This window comes from Ambystoma mexicanum, chromosome 3q (assembly GCF_040938575.1).
Source record: "Ambystoma mexicanum isolate Mex_15411 chromosome 3q, UKY_AmexF1_1, whole genome shotgun sequence".
In the NCBI taxonomy this organism is placed as follows: Eukaryota; Metazoa; Chordata; class Amphibia; order Caudata; family Ambystomatidae; genus Ambystoma; species Ambystoma mexicanum.
The window spans coordinates 256,730,956-256,757,482 of NC_090926.1; the positions used below are offsets into that span (position 1 = coordinate 256,730,956).

At 47.0% G+C, this 26,527-nt stretch overlaps 1 protein-coding gene across 1 annotated transcript in view; it reads left to right on the forward strand.

The window, feature by feature from the left end:
• Nucleotides 1-26,527, forward strand: part of MIP (major intrinsic protein of lens fiber) — an 82,116-nt gene that overhangs the window by 39,029 nt on the left and 16,560 nt on the right. The window contains exons 2-3 of the mRNA XM_069652838.1: nt 3,330-3,494; nt 19,484-19,564. Of these exons, the coding sequence (XP_069508939.1) occupies nt 3,330-3,494; nt 19,484-19,564 (246 nt within the window). The remainder of the gene's footprint in view (nt 1-3,329; nt 3,495-19,483; nt 19,565-26,527) is intronic.

Here is a 26,527-nt window from a genome sequence, read left to right on the forward strand (position 1 = left end):
TTGCATATGCAAAGCTGCACCTTTTTTCAAAAGTGACAACTTTGTGCCAGCACAACAAAATGATTCCAAACAAAACACTATGGGCTTTGGCACTGCTTGTTTTTCTTCTTCAAATCTTCTGTTTCTATCTTTACTATTGTCTTCATGATTTCTGTCTTGCATGCACCCCTCATCTGTTATGTGTCTCGTCCTGTGTGTTCTGTGACCCGCTCCATTTAGTCCAAACTTTCTCTGACTTTTCATGTCCGCCTCATCTCTCCCCTGTTCACATTCCCCCTTTTGCTAGTATCATCTCTAGTCTAACTTCTGATATTAGGCTTTACATATGCCCTGGTCTCGTCCAGTTTCTTCAATTCCCACTCTCTGGTTCACTGTCTAGCCCTATTCTTGACTTGCTCCCCCTTTCCACCTCCCACCCTTTTAGTTCGCTCACAGCCAGAGAAACCATGGACTACCAACATTCTTGCTCGAGAAAGAAAACCTAAACTTTACAAAGTTACTTTTGCGTGTGTGCTACCGCGGGAGCATTTTAACAGCGTGCTGAGACACTTTCTAGGAGAGGAATGTGCTTATTTGACATTACTTCCTGTTTTCTTCGCATTGTAATGTCACTTTTGTCAGCAATTAACTGAAAGAACACACCTACGAACAAAGAGGAACCTTAACGGCTCCACAATTACACACAGCAAATACACCACACTCACAACAAAACAAGGAAGGGATGACTGCGCATGGATCACGTGATGTTCACACACCAGCCTTCAAAAATGCAGGCTTGACGATAAGGAAGGCAGCAGACCTGACCAACATCAGGGCACAGCGTGCCCTCCACGTGGCATGGCACCTGCATCCACTCCATGGCACAGATCTTTTAAACATATACATCAAAATTAAAACTATTTTAGACATATACATCAGTATGAAAAGAGGAATATTTTCACTTAAAAAAACAATGTTAAAAAGATTTTCCACAATGCATAAATCAAATTATCTCAGTTAAAAGCGAAAAAAAAGAAAGAAAAACATATTTTTGTACTCAAAACGTGCAGTTATTGATAGGATTTAAAAGTTTCAAATAAGAAACAGAGATGCAACATTGACGTATATGTGAGGTCAGTTCAGTGTCACTGATTAGAACTTTTCAACAATCAATAATTGCAACCAATAATATTCACTTTCTCTCCAGCCCTCACTTACATGTAGCATTATCTGATAAATGTATGTCTGCCATGAAATTCGCAATCGCATATCTCAGTGATTTATGTGCCATACAGCACGGATCTGAAATCGAGGCTTACACACCCCGGCCCCAAACATGGACAGAAAGGCATGCGTGAGTGGACTACAAGTATCCAACCCCTCCACCCGTGGCTACTGGCTTCCCTCTCCTGCCATGACTGCACCCCTGGCCTGCCCCACACTCTTGGATCAGCACATGCCACCCGTTGGCCAGTGTGCCAATAATCACCGCCGAGGAACCACATCCTATCAAGCCCAGGAGGGCTGAAGGTACCCGAGTCCCCTGCCAGCAATACTCACCGCACTATTCACACAAACCTGCACTATGCCCTTCCTACAGGCTGGAGATGGAGAGGGCCTGTAAGTGCCTGCTTCCTGTGCACACTCGCCTGTTCCCTTTCACAGCCGCAGCCCATAAAGTGCGAGTGGTAGCAGTCTGCAAAAGTGTGCTTTAAGTTCAGGAAGTGTTCACGAGTCGTAAGAGAGGTCTTTCTCCATTTGTCTTAAAAGCACACCCAGGGGATTGCATGGAGGTTGGCTGCTTCAGAGCTTACCTAGTATTATGTAACAAAAGGCCTTCATCATCAGGGTGTGTGGCCGAACCATAACCGACATCTTCCCAACTGGGTCGGACTGGGACAAGAAATAGGCCCGCTCACCCAAAAAAAAGTGGCCCACCCCTTGCCTCAAAAAAGTGGCCCACCCCTCGCCACACGACCCTTGACCTCTGACATCACCGGAAGTGATTTCATTTGACCCCACCCCAAAATGACATCCCGGGAAGCGATGAAACACGACCTTTCACCCCATGACAAAACAGGAAGTGTCATCAAATAGCATTGTACCTAAGTACACTAAATTACTGTGAATCCAAGCAGAAGTCCAAGGCCAAATGATAATATGTTATTGTATAGCACTTACGCTCAAGCTCTTTTTTTATAGAGCAAAGATGCATACAATATCACCCAAGCTGTGTTGGTACTCATTTATCGACCTAACAAGGCTTTTTGAAGAATAAAAAATCAAGTTTTCCAAACCGGCCCAGGCATGGCCAGAACCCAGCCCCCACTCCCCAGGGACGATTTCGGCCCGGCCGAGAGGCCAATCCAACCCTGGTTCCCAATGTTTCTAGCAGCGGCACCCAGAAGAGAGCATGCCGGCAGCGCCAGTGCTTCCTTTGCACTCAACCTAATATTCTCACTTTTCCTCTCACGGGTACACGCTAGAGTGAGTGTGCTCTCTGTCTCACAACTATGAATCCAGCAAAAGAGCCTGGTCCTTTTCGCATAGGAATGCATAACAGCTCAGCATGTTACTTATCCATCAACCAGGCAACCGGATATGCACCATGCAAGCCCTGTGAGAACTTGAAAGTCTGAGAAAGTAGTCCTTTATCTGGGTGCAGTGGTGCTCAGTCATAACTAACTTTCGACTCTTGCCTCTCACAGTTGCACCCGGCAGTGCGCATGCGGGCTGTGTAATAGCTTGCACAATGGAGGTCTGGGAAAAGCAGTAATGTTGAAGTTGGCTACCTGAAAAGCCGTTGATGAAACTGGGGAGTGTTTGAAAGTTAGTAAAGTGTAAGGGCGTCAGCTCAGAACGAAACCGGATGCTGCTCAGCCAAGTTAGAAAAGTGTAAGGGCTTTCTGCTCAGAGCAGAACCCAGATGCTGCACTGCCAAAAGCAGAGCACCTGTAAGCTTCCTCCTGCCTAATAAAGCAACTGCGGCCTACCCACCCACAATGAGAGCCCGCTTGTTATTTTTGGGGGGGAACACGGGGGACATGTTGTAGGAGTCTAATGCAGGGGAGGAACTGAGAGTGAGTGGAAACTAAGCATACAACATACAGGGCCCAGGGGCCTAGTGTGGGCTATTGCGGCTAAGCCACTGGTCTAACGTCCTCCCATTTCTTTGAAGGAGTGCACAGGATGTGGCAAAACACGAGCAGCAGTCTGGGAAGTTGCACCTATTTCTTCTTGCAAATGTGCCTCAGAAGGGGCATGCCGGCTTTCTTACACTTGTCATGGCGTGCTGCAAAAGTGGGTCTCGTGGCCGCAGTGATTAATTGTGACCTGTTCCTTTTTTGCAGCTGCACCCCGGAGTGAGTGTGGGCCAGGCCACCACAGTGGAGATCTTCCTCACGCTGCAGTTCGTCATGTGCATCTTCGCCACGTACGATGAGCGCCGGAACGGCCGGCTGGGCTCCGTGGCCCTGGCCATTGGCTTCTCGCTCACCTTGGGACATCTCTTTGGGGTAAGTGCCATGCCAGGCTGATGACCAGGTAACAGCAGATTGTACTCTCTATGTGACCTATCTAGTGAGTTCCACTTGCCAAAGTCCACAAACAAGCTTTGTTGGCTTGGCGGCACTACAGCAAGAGTGACAATGTCGTCCATGACAATGCGCCAGTGCTTTCAAACCACCATGCTGGTGATATGGCACAGCACAAAGACTTACTAACATAACAACACAAGACTACACATTGATACAAACAGTAAGATTTATGGTACTAGGAAGAGCAGCGTATCAGGTAGGGCTAAGAGACTGAAAGACAGGAGCTAGATGAGAATGCAGATGCGCAACAAATCGCTGGATCTTACAGAGCGGCAGAAATGTAGAACAAGCATTGGAAAACCCAACAGTTTGCCTTTTGGGTAGACATGGGATAGGCATTTGCTCAGCACTGATATAATGGTACCACCTGGCCATAAGATCGCAAAGCTGGCAAATGAAGCGATTACCTAGGCACATGATGCCAGTATCTAGCAAATGCTTATCTAATATCTCAAGCCAAAACTGCTGGCTTTGCCTTTACTTCTTTTTAACAGGATTTCCATTCATGCAAGCAATATAAATCAAGTCGCTGAAGGCACACTTAGTTAAGACATTTTTATTACAATAGTAGCCATTTACAGCTGCAATTAACCCATTAACTCCCACCAGACGGTTTAGAAAAAACACAGGCAAGCTTAAGTTCAATGATCCTACTTGATAGTGGGAGCTCAAAGACGTCCCAGGAGGATGTGTTTAGGCTGCAGTGAGTGAGGTATTGGGTGGGAATAGCCATAGGGATTAGCATGGCCAATGGCCATCAATGGGTGGACACATAGCCAAACAACACCTATAAGCTGTATGCCCCTCCTCACATGTCATCTCTCCCCTACCTGTACTATAGTGTAATAGTTTCAGCAGCACCACCTAATAGACCAAACAAAGAAGCAATAGGTCTGTAACTAGAAAGTCAACCATAGAATGACAGTCTCGGGGAAGAGGTGCAGACAATCTAAAGTCTGCTGGCAACATTAGACAAAAGTTATAATTGTATACTGTGACCATTCACCAGGTCTCATCACTTCTCTATGAGGCTAGGGAGGTGAAACTGCTACACAGTAGTCCCCCTAGTGGTGGTAATATGCGGGAGGACCTCATAGGAGGCGACTCCCCTCCTGGGGATAAGGACGTCCACCTGGTGAAAAGCCTCCCTAGTGCCCTGTCACAGAACCCCCTATCCTCATGGTCACCATTTGCTCCCACCATTGATAGTGGAACCATGTGTTACTGTAAAGCTTTGACTATGACAAATGTAGATCATACTGGGAAGAAGAAGATCATGAGAAGTCATATGCAAAACCAGCCAAGTACTGCAACAGGGTGGCTTACTGCAGACATGAAGAGTACCAAAGAGACTTTCCAAGATGCTGCTTACGTTACGTGTAGGTGAAGTCAAGAATATAAAGAAGAAAGTAAGATCGTATTAGAGATCATTCATCGCGGAAGCCAGCAGCAAGCAAGTCCTGCCGGGAGATTCACACCAGAAGGACCAGAGACACAGAGAAGCTGCTCCTCCAGGCGAAGGCGGAAAAGATAGGGATGCTGCTACAATGGCCCAGGAGCCGGCTGGGCGCTGACTCGCCAGAAGGAAGAAGCAATCGCGGTGGTGGCGTGACCGCAGAAAGGTGGACCATGAGGCCTGGAAACAGTACCTAGACCACCAGCTGGAGTCTGCTGCGGAGCCGCACAGATGTCGGAAGCCGCAGAGCAAGGAACCTGCGACCCCGGGATGAGACGTGTCCCAACAGAGAACAAGGTAACAGGAACAATGGGAAGACCAGGACGGGCCCGGGAAGCCAAACCAGGAGCCAGAGTGCCTCAGGAGTTATCTACCTCGTCACAGTGGTGACAACCCGAACCATATCATTGAGCCAGAGTGCATCAGGAGTTATCTCCCTCGTCACATTGGTCAGCAAAACACCACTGCTCTAGCAGAGTTTATCGGGAATCCTCTCTCTCGTCGCAGTGGTCAGACAAACACCACCACTGCTCAAGCAGTGTGTATCGGGATTCAATTTCCTAATTGCAGTGGTCAGTCAAACACCATTTCCCAAGCAGATAGCATAAGGAGTCATCTCCCTTGTCGCAGTGGTCAACCCAATGCCACTGAGCAAGAAGACTGTGTCAGGAGTCATTTCACTCATTGCAGTGGTTTACCCAATGCTGCTTCTCAAGTAGAGTGGAACGGGAGCCCTCTCCCTCATGAGAGTGGTGAATGGAAGCCAAGTAGGGCTATGAGTTTTTCTACTTTCTGGAAGGAGTTAAAGAGACTAATCCAAGTGTTCTGCAAAAGTGCTTAAAGACCACTGTGGAGAACCTTGATAGAAGAACCAGGAGAAGGGAGTCATTCTGGTCCTGGTCCTGGTCCTGATCCTGGCCCTGGTCCTTTGTGATGAAACATTGACAGAATTACTTATACTATAAGATGGACGGAAGACACCAGGAAAAGGGAGTCATTCTCCAGGTGAAGGAAACACGAACTTCACTTTAGTTAAAGACTTAGGTTTATATTGTTAGGGTTAGATTAGTTGGTTTCTGACAGAAGACGGGGAACATTTAATGTTGACGGACATTGTGACAACTCACCACAGTTTTCCTAGGTTGAGGCAGGGCAAACCCCTTAGAAGTAGGGGGAGATGGGTTCTTTACTGATTTAATACAAGTTTGTTGCCCATAAAATGATCCATCTTGACAGTCTCCTTCTTCGACACCCTTACAGTACTTTAAAAAAAAAACAGATATATTGTTAAATACGCCTTATGTCTGGAATTTCTGGTACCTTAGAAAGCATGATTGGGATATCCTGCGAATATAGGACTAAATCCCATTAAAATATTGCACGTATTGAGCAAAGACTGTTAATCTTTAAAGAAATTACACAATTAAGAATGGCTGAGTATTGTATAAGTAGGGCGACTGTATAGTGAATATAAAGTTATGAAACCCCCTATTATCACAAATCCTGCATGACACAGATACCAACATTTAAGCATAAGGAAATACCTAGTACTTGAGGTCACTTTTGCAGTTAAGGAAAAGGGTCTCCGAACTTTGTATTGAAAAGAATGCCATATAGGGAATCCAGTTAAAATCAGCAGCACCGGCTGAAATAATATGCGGTAGGGAAGGATTGCAAGAGCAGTGTCCCTGGAAAATCTTGTAGGTTGCAAAGGAACAGCGGTATTCAAACGTCCTTATGCCGAGCCCCTCCTGTGTACACATGTTGTTGCTGAGCCCCCCACCCCTTTCAGTACAAATATTGGTGATGGTCAACCTAGTTGTCTTTTCTGCTTATATTTTCTATTAAAATCAGTCACAGTACTCCCTTTTGGAAGAGCCTCGAGCCCCCCTCCACCTGCACACCTTTCGCCCCCCCCCAACAGGGGGAACCACCGCACAGTTTGAAAACCACTGCAATACAAGTACATTAAAGTGTTCATCATAAAAACGCACTTGACACATTGACACACTGCCTAAAAAGGGAGGGGAAGTCGTTAGCGACACCTGTTGAAAATAATGAAACCTATACGGATTACAAGGCCAGCTGTCCATGGAAAACCTGATCATAAGCAAGGAAAGTGCATTCAATTCTACACCAAAGAGTCTATTGGCATAATGACACTCGCAAAATTAAAGGGTGCCAACATCTCTGGACTGGGTGTACCCACCGCAGTCAGTCAAAACTGACCCAGTTAGGGTGTTGGCAGACAAGAGATGCCTGTAGGCCTGGGACCCTAGGTGTTGAGCTTCTGCAGTTTAGGACCATACTGAAGAGGTGGGCAGGGGCACAACTTACATGTAGGAAATATAGAACATGGGGAGGGCCGACAACCTGCACAACCTGTCTCCTCCAAGGTTCAGGATGCTGAGTGATGAACTCCTAGAATGTCCACTGATGCATTGGATAAGTGAAGCTGTCCCAGAAGTCGGTCACAGATGGTCTCTGCTTCCTTTCACAGAGTTCCAGCTCTGCCTTCAGTTTCAAGACTATCGAGGGCTTTAGGGGGGTGGTCTGTAGTGCAGGAGCTGCCCTGGGCTTCCTCCACAGTCAGACAGAGGCCCCATGATTAAAGGGGCCTGGAGGAGGCAAGTGAAGATCAGGAGGGTTGTACCTACCATCAAGGGACTCCTAGCTTTTTGGCATCGGTCATACGTCTCGAGAGAAGACCGACTGTGCAAGACACCTGAACTCAGAAGATACACTCTGCCATTAACGAGAACTCGAGGTGTACCTAGAGGGTCTTCTGCAGTACTTCTCCACCTCAGGACACCTGCAGTGGCAGGGCAGTGGACACAGACTGCACTGGGCCCAAGAGTCCTTGCCAGCCGGCAGGACTCAAGCAAGGTTGCAGGAAAACATCAATGGTGCCATGCCACAACAGGTGCCAGCAGTTAGAATAGCCAATAGAAGCCAAACACAGACTGCAGCTCTCAGGAGAACCGAACCCTCAGGATAGGGGAGGAAGACGTCCCTCTCTTTGACAGAGTCCATGCCCAGTACACAGCAGCACACCTTTTAGCCTGGAAGCTGTTGATAGGAGGAGCATGATGTCTTGGGGTTTGCGGAGCCCTGCAGGAGGCTACGTCTCAAGAGAATTCCTTGATTATATTCCCAGCCCAGAAAGCTACCTCAGGGGACTGACTTGATGAACCATGACCTGGCCACTCAACCCACACAAACTGGTCTAGTACTGTGCCCTTCTTTAGCAGTCAGGGACATGACTAAACAGAGATAATACACAACACGCATTGGCAAAGCCAGTAGTTTTGGCAGTTTTCTCTCTGTATTTTACATTTATAGGCATGGCTTTGTGTCAGTCCCAAATCGAATGGCCCAGCTCACACAGCATACAAGCTGCACTGCTGGTCAACACATGCCTATTATTAAGTGAGCTGTTAGCCTCTGCTGGTGGATTAAATACTTTTAACATTTTAAATTGGAAGTTGAGGAACAAAGCCTGCAGTTTACTCAGCCTGTTGAGAAGGGTAGTAAAATGTTTTGGCTCTTTGTACCGCCCAGCATGACAAGACCAATGTTACAAAGCCCAATTAAATCGCAATTACCTGAGCTGTAAACGATGTACACAAACTGTGTAATCTGTAACAATCAATTTACTTTAGGCTCAAAGGGTAGCACTTTACCAATCTAAAGTAGACCACAAACATACATTAAATATGAGAGCACGTGTAGGCAAGTATATACCGCTTAATAACCATTTTTTAAAGCAAGATCGGATTGTAGGGCCAAGACCTAGCAGCAGTTCAGCCGTCATGGCCATGCACAGAGGGCATCAGCAGTCATGTAAACTTGCTAGTTATAGTTGATGTAAGGAAGGTCTGACAACATGACAGCCCTATGCACATTTCTGTCTGAGAAACATTTGAGCACCATTCATGTTTTACCACTTATCGCTGAGACAATTCAAGAACCGGCTCTACTCAGTTCTTGCTGGAAGGTTTGGTTAGGCTATGGTCAAACCTCAAACCCTCCAACCGAGCGAGGCCCTCGGTTGCAAAATGCAGAAATACCACACACAGATCCATAAGTGAGCCTCTCATAGATGATATCACATGTTATGCTTTCTGTGTGGAGCCCCCTTACACACTCTCCATTCAGCCCTTAATGTGTCCATAGCCTTCTCTTTCAATATTCCCACTACCACCAGCACCGCGCTCCCCACTGAGATCAAAGGGGAAAACAGAAAGTGATACGTAGATCTGAAAGCGGATTTCAACTCCGTGAATAGGGAGATGTCATGGGAGTGACTGAGGAGGGAAGGCCAGAAGGAAGGGTACAAGGAGAGGATAGCTCAGGGGCAACGTGCTCGCCTTGGAAGCAAGACGACACGCAGCAACACAGGTTCGATCCCCGCGTCCACGCTAAGAAACCTCTGGGAATTAAGCGTGTTATAAATAACCTATCATATCATATACAGGGACGCTTCATACTGTTAATGTGGTGGTGGCAAGAGTCAGGTATGGCCTGAATGGAGAACTGATGGGGAGGGGGTGTTAACTCCCATCCTATTTAGCTTGTTCTGGATTGATATAGAGGGGTTTCTGGTTAACCAGCAGCTGGATGTGCTAGGGTGGGAGGCCGGGATCTTACACTCCTGTTATTTCATGGAAAGAGCAGCGCAAACATTGTTGGGTGCCCTTTATTATTACTGCTTTCCCAAGAAGCTGGTCATTAACGAGGGAAAAACAAAGGCAGTGGAGATAGACCCACCTGGAAGAGTTTTTGTGCAACTATTATATGTTTTGAGGTAGTGACTCAATTAAACTACCTGGGTGTCCACGGGGTGGGAGCTATAGGTGTAAAAGAATGGGAGTTAATTTGGCCAATCTGCTGGCAGGGGATTGAAGCTCAATAGGGAGTTTGGGGAGAACTTCCTGCAAAGGCCTTTGATGTCTATTAATAGCCGTCTGTCCCTGGTGCCGAGGTCTGCAGCTAAATCACGTGCTACAGTGACTGTAGCAAGACATTCCTTCATTCAAAGCCTCTTCTTTTTGTCAAAGGGATCCTGCGTCTAGAGACCGGGGTATGTCTTATTGTTGATATTATTATTACGTTTTTACACTGCACCAGATCACCACCGCAGTAGTCTGAAAGGGAGTACGCCTGGTTCGAACTAAGGGGCATTACGTCCCGCCCAGGGACAGCAGGACCTTAGGCTGCTTAGACCGCCTTGGCCAGGAATGGTCTAACATGAGAGGGAGGTGTAGAAGCAAATGCTCCCCCATTAGCAATTGCACACTGCATTAGGCTATGGTGTGCCCCATTGGTCAGAGTGTTCCAAGCCAGTTTGGGAGATATTTTACGCTCAGATGCTTGTATGAAGATCCTCTGGTTGGCCTTGGTGAGGAAAACGTTGTTTGCATTGGGCTTTGGAACCTTGTGGGAGTCTCCAAATATGATTACTAGGGGCTCTCTTAGGGAGGTGAGGGAGATATTTTGGGATGAGAGAAAAGAAAGCGGTATTGGATAATCCCGACACAGGCCGGTGCTGTCCTGGTATTTGAAGCATAAAGCTATATAGAGGATGGAGGCTTAAGTTGCCTGAAGTATACAAAAGAACGTCAGGGAAACATTTATGCACTTTACATTCTGAAGCCTAATTATTGCCTATTTAACTGCTAAGTGAGTCCAGGCGCCTAGGGATGGATTCTTTGAATGTGATAATAGGACCATTGTGACAATAGTGCCTTTCTTACTCTTATGCTTGTGTTATTGCAGATGGCAATGGAAGGGGCCCATATCCCTGTTTAGGTCAAACAATATTAAAACATGCAACTAGGTCATGAAATATTGCACATCCACTACAGATGAGAAGATGACAGAAGTAGTGGCCTACTGAAGGAAAACGAGTGTGATGAAAGGGACACACTGTGACGAAGGTCAAGGACTATGATTAAGTACTTTGACGAACAAGCAAGACTTTGATGATGAAGGACTGACAAAGGAAAAGGGCAAGGACTGTGTAAAAGAAGAAGCACTGTGACAAAGGATTGTGTTGATGGATAAGGGCTATGATCAAGGAGAAGGACTGTGACGAAGAAGGCACTGTGACAAAGGAGGGCTCAAGAAGAAGAATATATTGAAAGAGGAAGACTATAACAAAGGAGAAGGATTATGGTGTAGCAGAAGGATGCAGATGAAGAAGGACTGATGAATGAGAAGGACTGTGGTAAAGAAGGATTATGATGAATGAGAAGGACTGTGATGAGAGAAAAGTACTGTGACAAGGGAGAAGGACTGTGACAAATGATTGATCAAGAAAAAGACTGATGAAGTACTGAGGAAGGAGAAGAACTGTGACGAAGGATTGTGAAGGATTGTGATGAAGGACAAGGCCTGATGAAGGACAAGGGTTGTGACAAAGACAAAAGACGTGTGGCAAAGGAGGAGGACTGTAAGGAAGGAGAAGGAGTGTGACGGAGGACAAGGACTCTGAAGAAGGGCTATAACGAAGGGGAAAGACTGTGATGGGCAGTGATGAAGCAGAAGGGCTGTGTTGAAAAGGGGCGGTAATGAAGGAGAAGGATCAATGAGGGAGAAGGACTATGATGACGGAGAAGGACTATGATGGAAGACTATAACGATGGAGAAGGAAGGACTGTGATGAAAAAGGTCTGTGTTCAGGGACTGTGAAGGAGAATGACTGTGATACACAAGAAGGGCTCTGATGAAGGAGAAGGACTGATGAAGGACACAGACTATGATAAAGGAACATTGAAACAAAGTAGAAGGAAGGACTTTGACAAAGGAGAGTGACAACGGAGAAGGACTATGATGAAGGAGAACGGCAGCTTCTCAACATCCTTTCTCTTCTGTGTAGCATTGCTTTGGGCACAAGGTAATGCATATGTGTGCCAAAACCAAATACTTCCAGATAGGATGCATCCAGTAGGCTTGGCTGCATGCAAACCAGGCAGAAATGAGCGAGCAGAAACACAATGTACCCATACCAGCCTTATAGATAAGGGCTGTATCGGCCACTTTTGCTCCCTAAAAATAGGTAAATACTCCCTAAAAATAAACATAGGCAGTAAAAATGCTCTCAACAAAAAATTGCTTTCACCCACAAAGCTCCATGGATATGTGTGGACCAGTAGTGCACATAGTGCCACAGGAAGAGACTACTGTTACTACTGCTTGATGGGAAGAGGTAAACCGGTATCATTTTATGTGCATGAATAACTAGGTGCAAAGAAATGATTATTACAAAAACATTTCCGTTTTCCACATTAAACATATTTTTACCCGTGTATAAAATACTCCCATTGGAAATTGGACTTACATTTTTACTCCCTAAAAAAATAATTTTACTCCCAACTTTCAAAAATAGGGAGTCAAATACTCCCACTTCCAAATCTTATCTGGAGCATGCATACGCCAATCTGGAAACACACACACAGGAATACTGCGGAAGAGGTGGCTTTACCAACTTTGGGCCAAAACTAAAACTGGCCCCAGGGGTCACAAAAACATAAGTGTAGACTCGAACACTTCACCCTGTGATGTAAAAACTTGCAAACACTTTCAGAGGGGACAGACAATTCCATACATAACTTCCAAATATAAATTACTCCATATAATTGCATTGCCACCAGTCTATGCCTTTGACTAATGATGCAATTGTCTTGAAATAGTTTACTCCATCTTTCCCCTTTAAAAAAATGCACGCCTCGGCCTCGTGTTAAGGGCCAGTACTAACAAATCCTCCCAACACACCCCAGGCTTGTCCCTTAAGGTGAGAGTGCAATGTGAATTGACAACTTTCTGCCAGGACACACACTTCCGATCTAAACGGTACACAATGCTAAGCACCCTAAGAGCAGAGGTTTGCTACCACAATGCATGCTGCTGTTGAGGGCCATACTGCAACAGCAGCAATTACATGAAAATTAGGAAAAATGCTGAAATGAGTGTAAGGGAAAAAACCACATATCTTTTGTACTTTTAGAATAAAAGAACAGAATACAGCGGCCATTTCACCACCCGCCTGAACAGAAATAAAACAATGGGGTGCAATATGTTTCCGATGTGTTTATATGATATTAGCACATGTATGAAGCCTTTGCAATGTGCTTGGAAATACTCTGCACTGGCCGGGTAGATGATAAAGGAATCTTTTAACGATATTGAATTCACGTATCTCCAAATGATAAGGAATTATTCTAATACTGCCCATTCAATTAATGTAATGTTTATTTTTTATTTTTGTACCGTGAGTGCAAGGACTAGCCCCCCAAAATGAGATAGGTTTAGTGGCCTCTCCGATTGATGCTGTGATTTTCTTTTTAATGAACTAGAGGATGCAATGATGTTTTGTCTAGAGGGACTGCACGTGACTGTGTGTTTTGAGTGGCGTGGACATACCCGACGTAGACTAGAATTCTCGGACACCTTAGTAATCTGCATGAAATGATACCACCATTTTGTGGTTAATTAATGTGTGTTGTCTCTGATCATAGACGTGAGGACAAAGGCAAAACATTCTATCCAGTCCTGACTCATGGGCGTTATGAGCAACTGGCCCACGACGTCCATGAACCCCAATAATTCCAGTGAGAAATCCAATAAGTGCCCAGGTTCCTTAGTTTAGCACTCTCTTGCGGGCCGTCCAGCCATGTATTTCCGGGCACGTCATTTCCTGTCTGGGGTCGACTTGTGACTAGCTTTCATGGCCTCGGCTTTTATCGTCGAGATACCCATGGTTCAGCCCCAGTCAGCTGCTCTTTTGTGTTGCCACGGATTGTTTTTTTCACTACGCATGGGGGCTAGCAGTTCCTTTATACTCAGGAACTGAAATATAGGTTTGCCAACGTGGCACCATTTCACCAAACTCAAAGGGGTAGTAGAAGAGGTATCAAACAGCCTTTGACTGATATGAAACCACAGAAAGTGGCATCACATGAGCCTTGACCCAGAACATGGAGCATTGTAAATGTAAACCATCCTACAGCCTGATAATCGCTATGAATGCTCCCAAGGCCTAGTAGGACCACCTCTCTCTGTCATTGTTATATTTGCTTTTCACTCCCATGTTCCCTCCCTGTTGCCCTGTGGGTGCTTTGAAACACATATTGCTTGATGTATAAACGCCTTACAATGGCACAATAAATAAATAATCAATAGAAATGTATAGCAAGGACACAAGACTATTAAACAAGCATGAACTGAAGGCATGATTACTTTTAATAGGTCAGCAGCGTGATTCATTAAATCACAGTGGTTGTAAATCGGTCCACAGGGGTAGCAAACAGCAACATAAGGCTAGCAATACCTTACATTCCCCACCCCTAAATGACGTACATGTCACCACCCATCACACCTCGTTTAGCAGAAATGTCATTGTTGACATATCTATCCGTACCCCTGACCCATTGTGTGTAGTCTAAAATGTTGCCCGTCGTGATCTTGTGATATTAACTAGCCCTTTGGAGTGGTCTCTCTGCCCATCCAGATGGGGGGCATGCAGTCATGCCCCAGCAGGTAGGGCCTGAATGGGGGAGTCTTGGCTTGTTAAGTTATTAAGGGCTGGCCCTTCATAGTCAATCTGCACTAGACGGTCTAGTACATATTTCTTGCTATGTCGCCTCAAAAGCAAATGTACAACACCATGGGAGAAGGGAAGCATAAGCACGCACAATGCAGACACAGTGCAGATACAGTGCAGACACCATCAGGCAAGAACAGAAGGTAAACTAGCATAAGATTCAGGTGCAAGTCCCAACCCAGAGAGGAAACTAGAGAAGAGCTTGAAACCAGGTAACACCATGCAAAAAAGGCAGTTTAAGCACACACAATGCAGACACAGTGCAGACACAATGCAGACACAGTGCAGGCAAGAACAGAAGGTAAACTAGCATAACATTCAGGTGCAAGTCCGAACCCAGAGAGGAAACTAGAGAAGAGCGTGAAACCAGGTAACCTCATGGGAAAAGGCAGCTTAGGCACACACAATGGAGACACAGTGCAGCCAACAACAGAAGATATACTAGCATAAGATGCAGGTGCAAGTCCCAACCCAGAGAGGAAACTAGAGAAGAGCGTGAAGGTAACACCATGGGAAAAAGGCAGCTTAAGCATGCACAATGCAGACACAGTGCAGACACAATGCAGACACAGCACAGACATAGTGCAGACAACATGCAGGCAAGAACAGAAGGTAAATTAGCATAAGATTCAGGTGCAAGTCCCAACCCAGAGAGGAAACTAGAGAAGAGCGTGAAACCAGGTGACACCATGGGAAAAAGGCAGTTTAAGCACGCACAATGCACAGTGCAGACACAATGCAGACACAATGCAGGCAAGAACAGAAGGTAAACTAGCATAAGATCCAGGTGCAAGCCCCAACCCAGAGAGGAAACTAGAGAAGAGCGTGAAACCAGGTGACACCATGGGAAAAAGGCAGTTTAAGCACGCACAATGCACAGCGCAGACACAATGCAGACACAATGCAGGCAAGAACAGAAGGTAAACTAGCATAAGATTCAGGTGCAAGTCCCAACCCAGAGAGGAAACTAGAGAAGAGGGTGAAACCAGGTAACCACATGGGAAAAGGCAGCTTAGGCACACACAATGGAGACACAGTGCAGCCAATAACAGAAGATATACTAGCATAAGATGCAGGTGCAAGTCCCAACCCAGAGAGGAAACTAGAGAAGAGCGTGAAGGTAACACCATGGGAAAAAGGCAGCTTAAGCATGCACAATGCAGACACAGTGCAGACACAATGCAGACACAATGCAGGCAAGAACAGAAGGTAAACTAGCATAAGATTCAGGTGCAAGTCCCAACCCAGAGAGGAAACTATAGAAGAGCGTGAAACCAGGTAACACCATGGGGAAAAGGCAGCTTAAGCACGCACAATGCAGAGTGCAGACAAAATGCAGACACAATGCAGATACAGTGCAGGCAAGAACAGAAGGTAAAATAGCATAAGATTCAGGTGCAAGTCCCAACCCAGAGAGGAAACTATAGAAGAGCGTGAAACCAGGTAACACCATGGGAAAAAGGCAGTTTAAGCAAGCACAATGCAGACACAGTGCAGGCAAGAACAGAAGGTAAACTAGCATAAGATCCAGGTGCAAGTCCCAACCCAGAGAGGAAACTAGAGAAGAGCATGAACCCAGTAAATTCTTTGTCAGAGCAATCTGCAAATTCTAAGCGATACAAAAAAAGTAGAGAGGTGTGACTACCATAGTACTATATAAGGGAATTGATGGCTAGAGTAGTACCTGTGCCGCGTGTGTTAGTCCTGATATAGAGGTTAACACATTCAACCTGATGGTGGTTTGGAAGGAGCAGGAAATAGTAAATGGGGACAGCACAAGACAGACTTTAAATACGTAATTAATACTTACAGTATGTACAGATATACACAGATATGCAATCCACTGGGGAAGGTGGCTGGGAAATATTTGGTGGGCAATTACGCACTTAGACTCTGGTGGTGCTACTGGGGGAGGAGGAGGTTCTTCAGGGCGAAATGAAGGGCTTGATGGAAGACGGCAGTTTTCAATCTTTCCAGAACTAAACATGGCGGGTCATACGTGTATGCCGGCCCAGGAAGAATACCAGTAAAACGGCTGGTACCACTGGCTCTGGCATTTTTCCCAGACCTGCATAGTCCGAGTTTGCCAGTTGGGGCTGTCAACTACCAGCTGGCCTAACTTGCCAGGAGTCTAGGCCCCTACCTGCAAAGAATTGCCCCTATCAGCAGCACCACTTCTAATGGTGCCGGTGATAGGGGCAAGCCCATTGGAATGGCATTTGGAATGGAAACTTATCGCCGTTGCTGGCACTCAGAATAAACCATGAACACCGGGATATCGATCAGGCGCACCGGTAATGGTAAGGCGAGTCTGCCGGTAACAAATACTTGTAATGAGGCCTATTTTCTGAAAACATGAAGATGGCTTGCATTTATTTTGTGTCCCTGGACACCACGACTCGCCCTCATGGCCCGCCTAGCGCTCTCTGGGCCTCACTCAGGAAATATACCATGCAAGACGCGCGCAGCACATTGCCCGCCTTCCCCTTCTACTTGGTAGGGAAGGAGGGATGGGCCGGGGATGGGCTGGGAAAAATATCTGCCTCGAAAGTATTAATTGCCAGGTTGAATGTGTCCACTCAAGGGTTTTTGATCCAACCGAAAAGAAAAAAGGGGCATAATTAGGAGCTCTCACATTTCCCCATATCAGGTGTGAGTAAATTATGCAGTCCTGGCTTTCTACTTGCATTGCACAACTTGAAGTTCTGCTTTATGGTGTTGTACTTGAAAGATTACAAGAACCAAAGTTCAAAAAAATAAACAGGACAAGCTGAGCTACTCACAGGAGACCGGGACAGCTGAAGATCCCTGGAATGGGTGACCAATTAATTCCTGACACAGGAAAACCTCAGATCTCGCACAAAGTCAAAGCAGTCCCTATGCATTGCTCACTGCTCTGTTCCCTCTGGCCGCCCCCTAACCATTTATCATTCTTGGTGGATGGCTCAAGGACTGATCACACAACCATAAGACGCATGCTCGCCCTTAAAATCTTCTCTACCACTTTAGCAAAGCCACAATGTTCCACCCGTGCCAGGCATTTGTTGCAGATGCCTTCAGAACAAAGTATACTCCTTTCTTTCTGATTACATACCTCAGCATGCACCGGAACACGCATCCAACAATATATCTCCTTCCAAATGCAAAGTGAGCATAAACAGCTGCTCAGTGATCAGCTTCGTTTCAGCTACAAAAGTAGAGATCCCCCCTAGTCTAATGGGGTCAGCTACAAAAGTAGAGATCCCCCATAGTCTAATGGGGTCAGCTACAAAAGTAGAGCTCTCCCCCATAGTCTAATCTAATGGGATCAGCACTCATCTCTTAGTAAATGGTTAGCTTGGACAGCCTAAATGGTTCACCTTCCATCTTCTAAAGGATTCACCTTACACCTCTTAAATGGGTCAGCCCCATCTCCTAAAAGATTTATTCTCAAACACCCGAAGGGGTCAGATTCCTTCTCCGAAAAGCGGCCAGCTCCCAACCCTAAAATTGGTTGGCTTCCTGCTTCTCACTAATTAAACTTGCAGCTCATAAAAGGGGTCACACCACATCTTTTATAGTGGTCAGCTTCTACAGAGCCAAAATGGGGCCATCTCCTGGGTGACTGATCTTCTGGCTTTTAGAGGGGCCTTTTCCCAACTCCTCATGATGACATCTCACACCTCAAAAGGTGGTCATGTGCCATCTCCTAAATGGGTCATTTCCTGAAAGATTCATCGACTTCCTTCTAAATAGATCCCTTAACACCTTCTAAAGTGATCACATCCTCGCTCCTAAATGGGTGATCTTCCAGCTCACAAATGGGCCGGTTTATAGATAGCAAAGAGCTCCACTACAGCTCCAGAAAAGGTAATCTTTCAGCTCTAAAAGTGTTTAGCACCCAGCCTCAAAAGGTGTCAATTTTCAATCCTATCTCCTAAAGGTACCAGCTCATCAAGGGGTCCAGCTCCAAAAGAGGTCAGCCCCATTTCCTAGCACGGTCAGAAACCAGCTCCAAAATGTGTCAGGGTCCCGCTTGTAAAGGGGTCAAGCTCGTTGAATGTTCATTTTATTTATCTACAGTGTACAGTGCTTATGCAAGTGCAGATACCCTCGGGTTTGGTGCACTTTATAAATAAATAACCAAACAAACAAACAATACAGACAGTGACAAGGAAGTGACCCAAGTGGAAATGACTGGAGAGCAATTACTAATATGTCAAGGGAAAAAACACAGAGCAGGTGGGTGAGTCAAGACCAAAGGAATAGAAGAGAAACCTCAGAGACAGAAAATGACAACGTTTAGATCAAACTAACAGAGACGGTATGATGAGCAGGGAGTAAAGGGGAGCACTAGCCAACACGCAGGGCCTGATTCACAAAGTGTTTTCCTATGGGATTGCACCATTATGAAAAGCTTCTGTGAATCAGGCCCTTAGTCTGAACAGAAACAAGCGGGAGCATTAAAAGATGTCCAAGAAGATTTGGGGAGAAGCCCATTGCAAGACTAAAAGAATATGCACAGAGAATTAAGACTGTGCAGAGGGGAGCTTTAAAAATACATAAACAGCAGTATTGAAAATTACTTGAGATGGGGAGAGAACGAGTAGGCAAAAAGACCCATCAAACGGAATGCGCAAGACTCAAGGCCTGAGATAAGGGAAGAAACAGGATTCTGGTAGCTTAAAAAAAGTAAGAAAAGATGACATTTTCTATTTCCCAGCTGGCTGACTCGGGTCTCTAGCGTGCCCAGGCTGAGTGGATGATGTGCCCGACACAGGCTCCCTTCCATGCATCCAGGGTATATACATTTTCTTTGGTGGGGGTGCCTCTGAATGACCTCACCCCGTTGTTGTGTTTTTATTCCAGATGTACTACACAGGAGCCGGAATGAATCCAGCGCGGTCCTTCGCCCCCGCCGTGCTCACCAGAAACTTCAACAACCATTGGGTAAGACAGGACACACAACAAAGTACTTCCCAATGGGTGTGGGACTCACAGGCCACCTAGAGGTGGCAGAGAGGAATAGAGGTGGATAAAGGCAGAGTGGGAGGCGTGGGGAGGAATTGAAGCAGAAATGGAAAGATTGATCTATGGAGGAATGGATAGATGAGAGATGGAAAGAGAGGGTGGAGTGATAAAACAAAAGCAAAGACATTGTGAAGATGGGTTGAAAAAGGTAGAAAGAGGGGAAGGTGGCTAGAGAGATAGCAAGAGCATGTTGGCTACTGAGGGAGATGGCCACCCAGGCTGATATAGATACACTGATGGAGGGAGAGAGAGGGAAAGAGTCAAAGAGAGAGAGAGATGAGTGGAGCGAGAGAGCACTGGGGGAATGATGGCTGAAAAGAAGATGATGGAAGAGCATGGAGACATGGAGGAAAATATAGGGAGGGAAAAGGGATTCAGTAGTAGGGAGTAGGGGAGGAAGACTGATGGATAGAGTGTAAAGGCAAGAGAGACAGAATGAAATGGGGGGGGGGTTTTGAGGACCACAGATAGTGACAGCTAAGTGACAGCGGTAGCCGAACTCTTATACCAAATATGATGGCTTCCCTTGGTTCTCTTTGCTCTTCACCTTTCATTTAAACATTAGAATTAGCATCAGGACTAACTGCTCCTCCACTTGGGTAGCCATCCACACCTGATCCGAATTAAAAAAAGATACTCATTTGTAAATAATCGTCAATCTAAGGGAAAGTGATGCACGACGCCCCCTATTATAGAACGGGCAAAGCAAGCCAAGGTGATTGTCAGAAACAAGCACATAAACCATAAAAGATGTCCCCTTCTGCATGCATGGCAGTCCCCATGGGCAGCAGAGTATCCGTCCCATACTTGCCATACTCTCCACTACTACTACTACTACTACTGTGAAAGGAGTATTCAGACAGAACACCCAGAAACGAAGCTGTTGTTTAGTTTCTACACCAGCCGTACTAAAGGGGGTCACAAGCAACTACTTTTGGCGTAAACTTGTTATTTATACTTTTGCATACACACTTAACAAGCGCACCCTCCAGCTTGGGTCTTTATTTAAAACATAACAGTGCACAAGCGTTTTCCAGATTCCACCTTCTTTTAAAACTATTCACATCTTCTTGGATGAGAACACCCCTTTTGTCCTACAGTGCAACCAAGTGGATACGAGAGGCACTTCAAACCTTAAATGTGATTACAGCCTATGGTGGGGCTGGATCGTATAAACTGGCTTCACTCTAATTCCCTTGATGGCTGTACGTTATGCAGGGCTCCCGTTATGTTCGCCATCTCATACATTTCCCTTGCTTTTAGCGCCTACATTCTTGCAGTACGTAATCTGGGGTTCTTCCACCCTATAGCAATACATGCTCTCACCGCCAGGAGCAGAAAATGTGCCATGTGAGGCAAACGCTACCATTTACCCTCTATTGCCTCCATTCGAACAGTGCCAATAATGGTTCCATACGTCTCTCTACCCCATCAAGGTCCGGGATCCAGCCTAGGACTTCCTTCGAGAATCTACACACCTCAGGGCATGTCGACTGCATAAGCCAGTACATGGCTCTCTGGCCGTAGCCTCTCCAACACACCGCAGGGCATGTCACAACATAAGCCAGTACGTGGCCCTCTGGCCGTAGCCTCTCCAACAGGATGGGTCCACACCAGGGAACATTCTGGACAGGCGGTGAGGGTCATATTGCCATCTGTACAAGAGCTTTAAACCATGCAGCTTATATTGACACACCACTGACGTCTTGTGTGCATTAATACACAAGGTTCTCCACTGCCCTTCATCCAGTTCCCTGCCAAGGTCCCTCCCCCACTTCCTGCAATTGTGCACCTTCTCGCCTCCTCCCCCTGCAGCAGCGCCTGATATATGCTGGAAGTCAGTCCCTGTGTTGTTGTCTTCTCACTCATAATCAGTTCCATTCCTGCATCCTTTACATGGATTGCGGTGGCAAAACCACAACATTTTTGCCGCAATATTTTGTGTCCACGGCCATTTTTGACGCAATTTTAACACATGGAACCATTTAAGCGGCCCAGCCAGGAGAGTGTCAGAGAGGACCAAGTCTCCAAGTCAGAGAACAGATTGCTGAGCAGTACAGGGAAGTTCGCTTCACATGATATGATAGGTTATTTATAACGCGCTTAATACCCAGAGGTTTCTAAGCACTGACCCGGGGATCGAACCTCTGTGGCTCTGTGTTGTCTTGCTTCCAAGGCGAGCACATTGCCGCTGAGCTATCCTCCCGAGACCCGATATGTCTCTTGTAATGTAGAGACGCAGGTGCTTTGACTCTGTATGCTCTATGGGCGGCCTGTATTTATCTAGATCTTCAGTGGACTGTTCAGTATTACGACTAAAGGGGAAGATTACATATTTTCATTATTTACCTTGACACCCGACAAGTGTCCATACTCCCCTAGCACCTGAAGCGTCTTTGGTATCAATGTGTGTGGGTCCCTTACATGCAGGCATAGGTCATCCGCATACAGGTCATCTGCATACATTTCAAGTTTATATCCCCTTACCCCTATCCTAGCCCTTACAATAGCCTGTTCCATCTTAATCCATATCCCCAGGGGCTCGATTGACAGTGCAAATAGCAGGGATTATAGGGGGCAGCCCTGTCTAGTCCCTCTTATTGGGTGGCTCAAGCATGATGACCTCCCATTTACAACCACTTGGGGCGTTTGGTCCCTGTATATGGCTTGTATACTTTTCAAGATTCTATCGCTGAACCCCTGCTTTTGCAGGACCGCAAACACTCCACACCATCAAATGCCTTTTCAGTGTCCAGGCTTAGCAGCACATGAGTGTTCCCTTACATTCGGCGTTTTGCGCACCGCATCGGCTCCCTGCCTTCCCATAATGAGCCCCGCCTGATCTGGGTGGAGAAGGTATGGCATCATTTATTCCAGCCTGGTAGCCAACATTCTAGCAAACATATCTAGATTTAGGAGTGAAATATGGGGCGGTAGGATTGGCAGCGGTCAGGGTCCCTACCATCTTTTGGGATAACCAAGATCAGAGCCCTGCTGAAGGACGGGGTGCTACTCTTGTCTCCATTATATTACTGTATAGCTTTAAAAGATGGTGGAGGAGGGTCCCCTCAAATTTCTTATAGCACTGTCTGTATGGTGCATCCATCCTTCCCGGGCACCTTTCCATTTGGTAGTCTCTCAATCGCCCCCTGCACTGCTTCTAATGGGAATAGGATGTCCAGCAGGCCTGCATCACTATCCTTCATTCGCACCATATCTATCTCCCCCAAATATATCTCAAGGTTCTCCTCCTACCTGAGGTGTCCCTCTGATAAAGCTGCTCATAATATTGTGCAAAGCACTCAGTCACACCCTTGGGTGTGCTATCTAGCCTCCCCTCCTCATCCCGGACACCCATTACCCATCTCGCCACTATCTGAGCCCAGAGTCTGGCTGCCAGCATCACATCCGCCTTGTCCCCCTACTCATAATACTTTTGTTTAAGGAATTTAAGTTTCCTGGGCATCTCACCCTTGTTCACCACTTTTAGCTCCATCCTGCAAGCTTAGGATGTCATCTTCCCAGTAGGACCCCTCTCTCCATGTATGAGGTCCTCCAAGCTTGTGATATCCCTGCGTAAGGAGTCCCCCTTTAACTTTCACTCCCACTTCTCTCTTGGCCCCTCTCGTATCAGAAGCCCCCTCCAGGTTGCTTTCCTCGCTTCCCACACCATCTCTGCACTCACTTCCCTGGTATCGTTAATGTGGAAATACTCCTCTATGTCTTGGCTGAGACTTGTGGCGAACAGTCCCGCCATAGCGAGTCGTTGCACCGCCACTTTGAGTCGATCCTACTCATTCCTGCATATATTGCCATATAGACCATGTCATGGTCCGACCATCCCACAGGGTGGATTTCACAATGGTGGATTCTGGTGCCTTGCTCTTTGTTTACCAGCAAATCTATTTTTGTGTAGGTTGCATGCGGTACTGAATAAAAAGCGTACCCCTTTCAGTGTGGCTGCATCTTTTGCCACACGTCTATTAAGCCTCTACCCTCTACACTGTTCCCAAATTTGTCTGCTCGCATCTAACATGTCCGCTCGCCCAACTCTCCAACTGAAACCCTATCCAGGTTTGTATCTGCCCAGGAGTTGAAGTCTCCCCCCAGGATTGTCATTTCCCCAGGCAGTGCCATCACTTTGTCCAGTGCACATGCATTAAACTACCTCTGGCCTGGATTAGGAGAATATACAGATGCCACTACCACGCTAATCCCTTCCAACATTCCCTGAAGGATCAACAACCTCCCGTCCATCCGTTCAGATATGGTAATGTGCGTAAATCTCAGGAGGTTACACAGTGTAATGCCCACCCCTCCTTTTTTAGCTACACCGGAAGCCCAATATACATGCCCCTCTGCCCCCACCCTTCAGTGGTCACTCCTCACCCTTGTTTCCTGTATAAACAATATGTCTAGGGCCCAGATGTGGAATTCCCGTATTACCAAGGACCTCTTAGGGGGTGAGTTAAGGCCCATGACGTTAAGAGTACCCATTTGCAGCCTGCATTCTCCCCTCCATTCTTTAGTCATATCCCCCATCGACAGCTATCCATGTTCCCACTGTCGCATGACCCCATCCACTATTTTGAGTCCAGAAGCCACGGTCTCTTACTGATTACCAGTGGTCGAAGTGTACGAAAATAAGTAGTGGAACTATGTTCCCTGCTGGCCTGCACCCACTCCCCAGAAACCCCATCACTTCGTCCCCTCCCACACACAACACACGCCCCCAAACACTTGCACCTGCTGTTTAAGGGAATGTTCAGTGCAGTGCACTGAAAGTGCAAGTTTCAACTTCTTCCTAAACTTTTATTTTAAAACGAAACCATTCCGGAACGGTTTCTTTTTAAAATAAAAGTATAGGAGCTGTAAAAGGTAATTTAAAAAAGTACAGGAGCACCGCTCCCGACCGCTCCCGGTCACTTTGACCATAGCTGATTACCCATCATAGTTCCTCCCACCTGCTGCCCCCGATATGCCCCCCGTCCCAACAAAACCCCTTCAACTTCCCCAAAACAATCGAAAAAAAAGAAGGAACGATGATCTCAGGGACATCATCCTACCCACCCCACCCAAACCCTCACCAGTTAAGCCTTTGAGATACCCAAACAGCGACTCAGGCCCACCAGGGTTGCACCGTACCTCCCATACCCCCGTGCCTTGATCCATAACAAAAGTCTGTACTCTAAAAAGCGAGCCAAAGAATTATCAACACTGGTATGACCAACCATTTAAAGTTATTGTCCTGTATGCCCAGCCACTCCTCCTCATGCCGGTGGGGAGGGGATATTCAGTCGTAAAAATGTCCAGCTTCCTGGCTTCTTTGCTCTCCTGCCTCCAGCATCCTAGCCTTTGGGTCTGCGCTCCTTTGGAGCCTCAGCATTCGTCCCTGACACTTTTTCGTCCATGCCCCGCAGTTGGACCAGGATCCCCTCCACCTCCCCCTTTGTAGTAACACAAAACTCCTCTCCTCCTCTCTCTAAGGTACGCGAAAGGGAAAACCCTAGCAATATCTTGTGTCATGCTCCCTTAGCCTCTGGGTCAAAGCTCTACAGTCTCTGCGTCTGGCCAGTGTAAAGGCAGACAGATCTTGGTATATAGCCACTTCCGCTCCCTCCTTGGTAAGATCAGGATGCTGACTGGCCTTGTACAGAATTCGCAATCTATCCTGGTAGTTGTGGCACTTAGCCAATATGGAGTGCAGTTCCCCCCACCCCAGGGCCCGCCAGCCCTATGGATTCTGTCGAAGCAAACGTCCTTCATCCCATCACCTTCCCCATCAAACAATATTCTCAGGATTGACTTGACTTTCAGCTCTAGGCCAAGAACACCCTCTCCTGCGCCCTTCTTCACTCCCAAAATGTGAAGGTTGCATCTACGTTCTCTGTTTTCTAGGTCGTCAATCTTTAATAAGGGTCATATTCCTTTTCTTCCAGTTATTTCATGCGCGCCTCTATCCGCATTTCCAAGAGGTCTGTGGATAGCTGATAATGCTCCAGCTCCTCTACATTCTCCTGCAGCTTGTCACCTCATCCCTCCAGAGTCTGGAGAGAGGCCTGGATGTCCCCTCTGATCGACTTGATCTCCCCCAGCAGAGCATTAAAATCAGCCGTTGTGACCATTTCTTGTGGCACTGTTACTAGGGCCTTCGCCAACTCTGCTGGGCCTGCCTTGTCTTGCGCAGCCCTCCTAAATGCATCCAGCTTCTTAGCTGCTTCCTCTGACAGCATAGACTCTTCAAATCAACCCTGCCAGGACCCCATTCTCTGTGCTGGGCACCTCCACACTCTCCTGCTCCCAGGGGGCCGGATGCCGGGAGGGGGGTTGACTTTGTTCTCGCTTACCCGTACTTCTTAGACCGTGGGCTGAGCCTTCTGCCCGCGTGAGCAAGCATACTGCGCCGGGCCCCTGCGGCTCTTCGAATCTCGCTCTGTCAGCCTCCTGCCTGCACCCCAGCACAGTGCCTCGTCCGCATTAGATGCACCGCCTGGTCCTCCGGCGTCATATAGGCCTACGGCCATGAGCGTCTCACTGCTCTTCACAGCCTCCACAGGGGCCCCGGCTGGCCGCAACTTCTCTGAAAACATACGCTGGATCTCTCCGGCGGCAGCCCCCACCGAGGCACGGATGGAAGCCGCCAGAAGGCCCAGTCCGCTCCCACGTGTGCTCTGCCCTCTATCGCTGTTGCAGCCGACCAGTGGATGGGCCAAGCTCCTGTGGCACCTCTGCTCACAACGCCAGGGGTATTCCTGCCATCCACGCTGCACTTATCTCCTGGTCTCGCTCTTCCGTAACCACAGGGGGTTCAGCCACACTTTCCGCTGCTCCGATGGGTGGACAATGGGGCCCGCTGTCCAGCACTCTCAAGCAGAGGGGGCT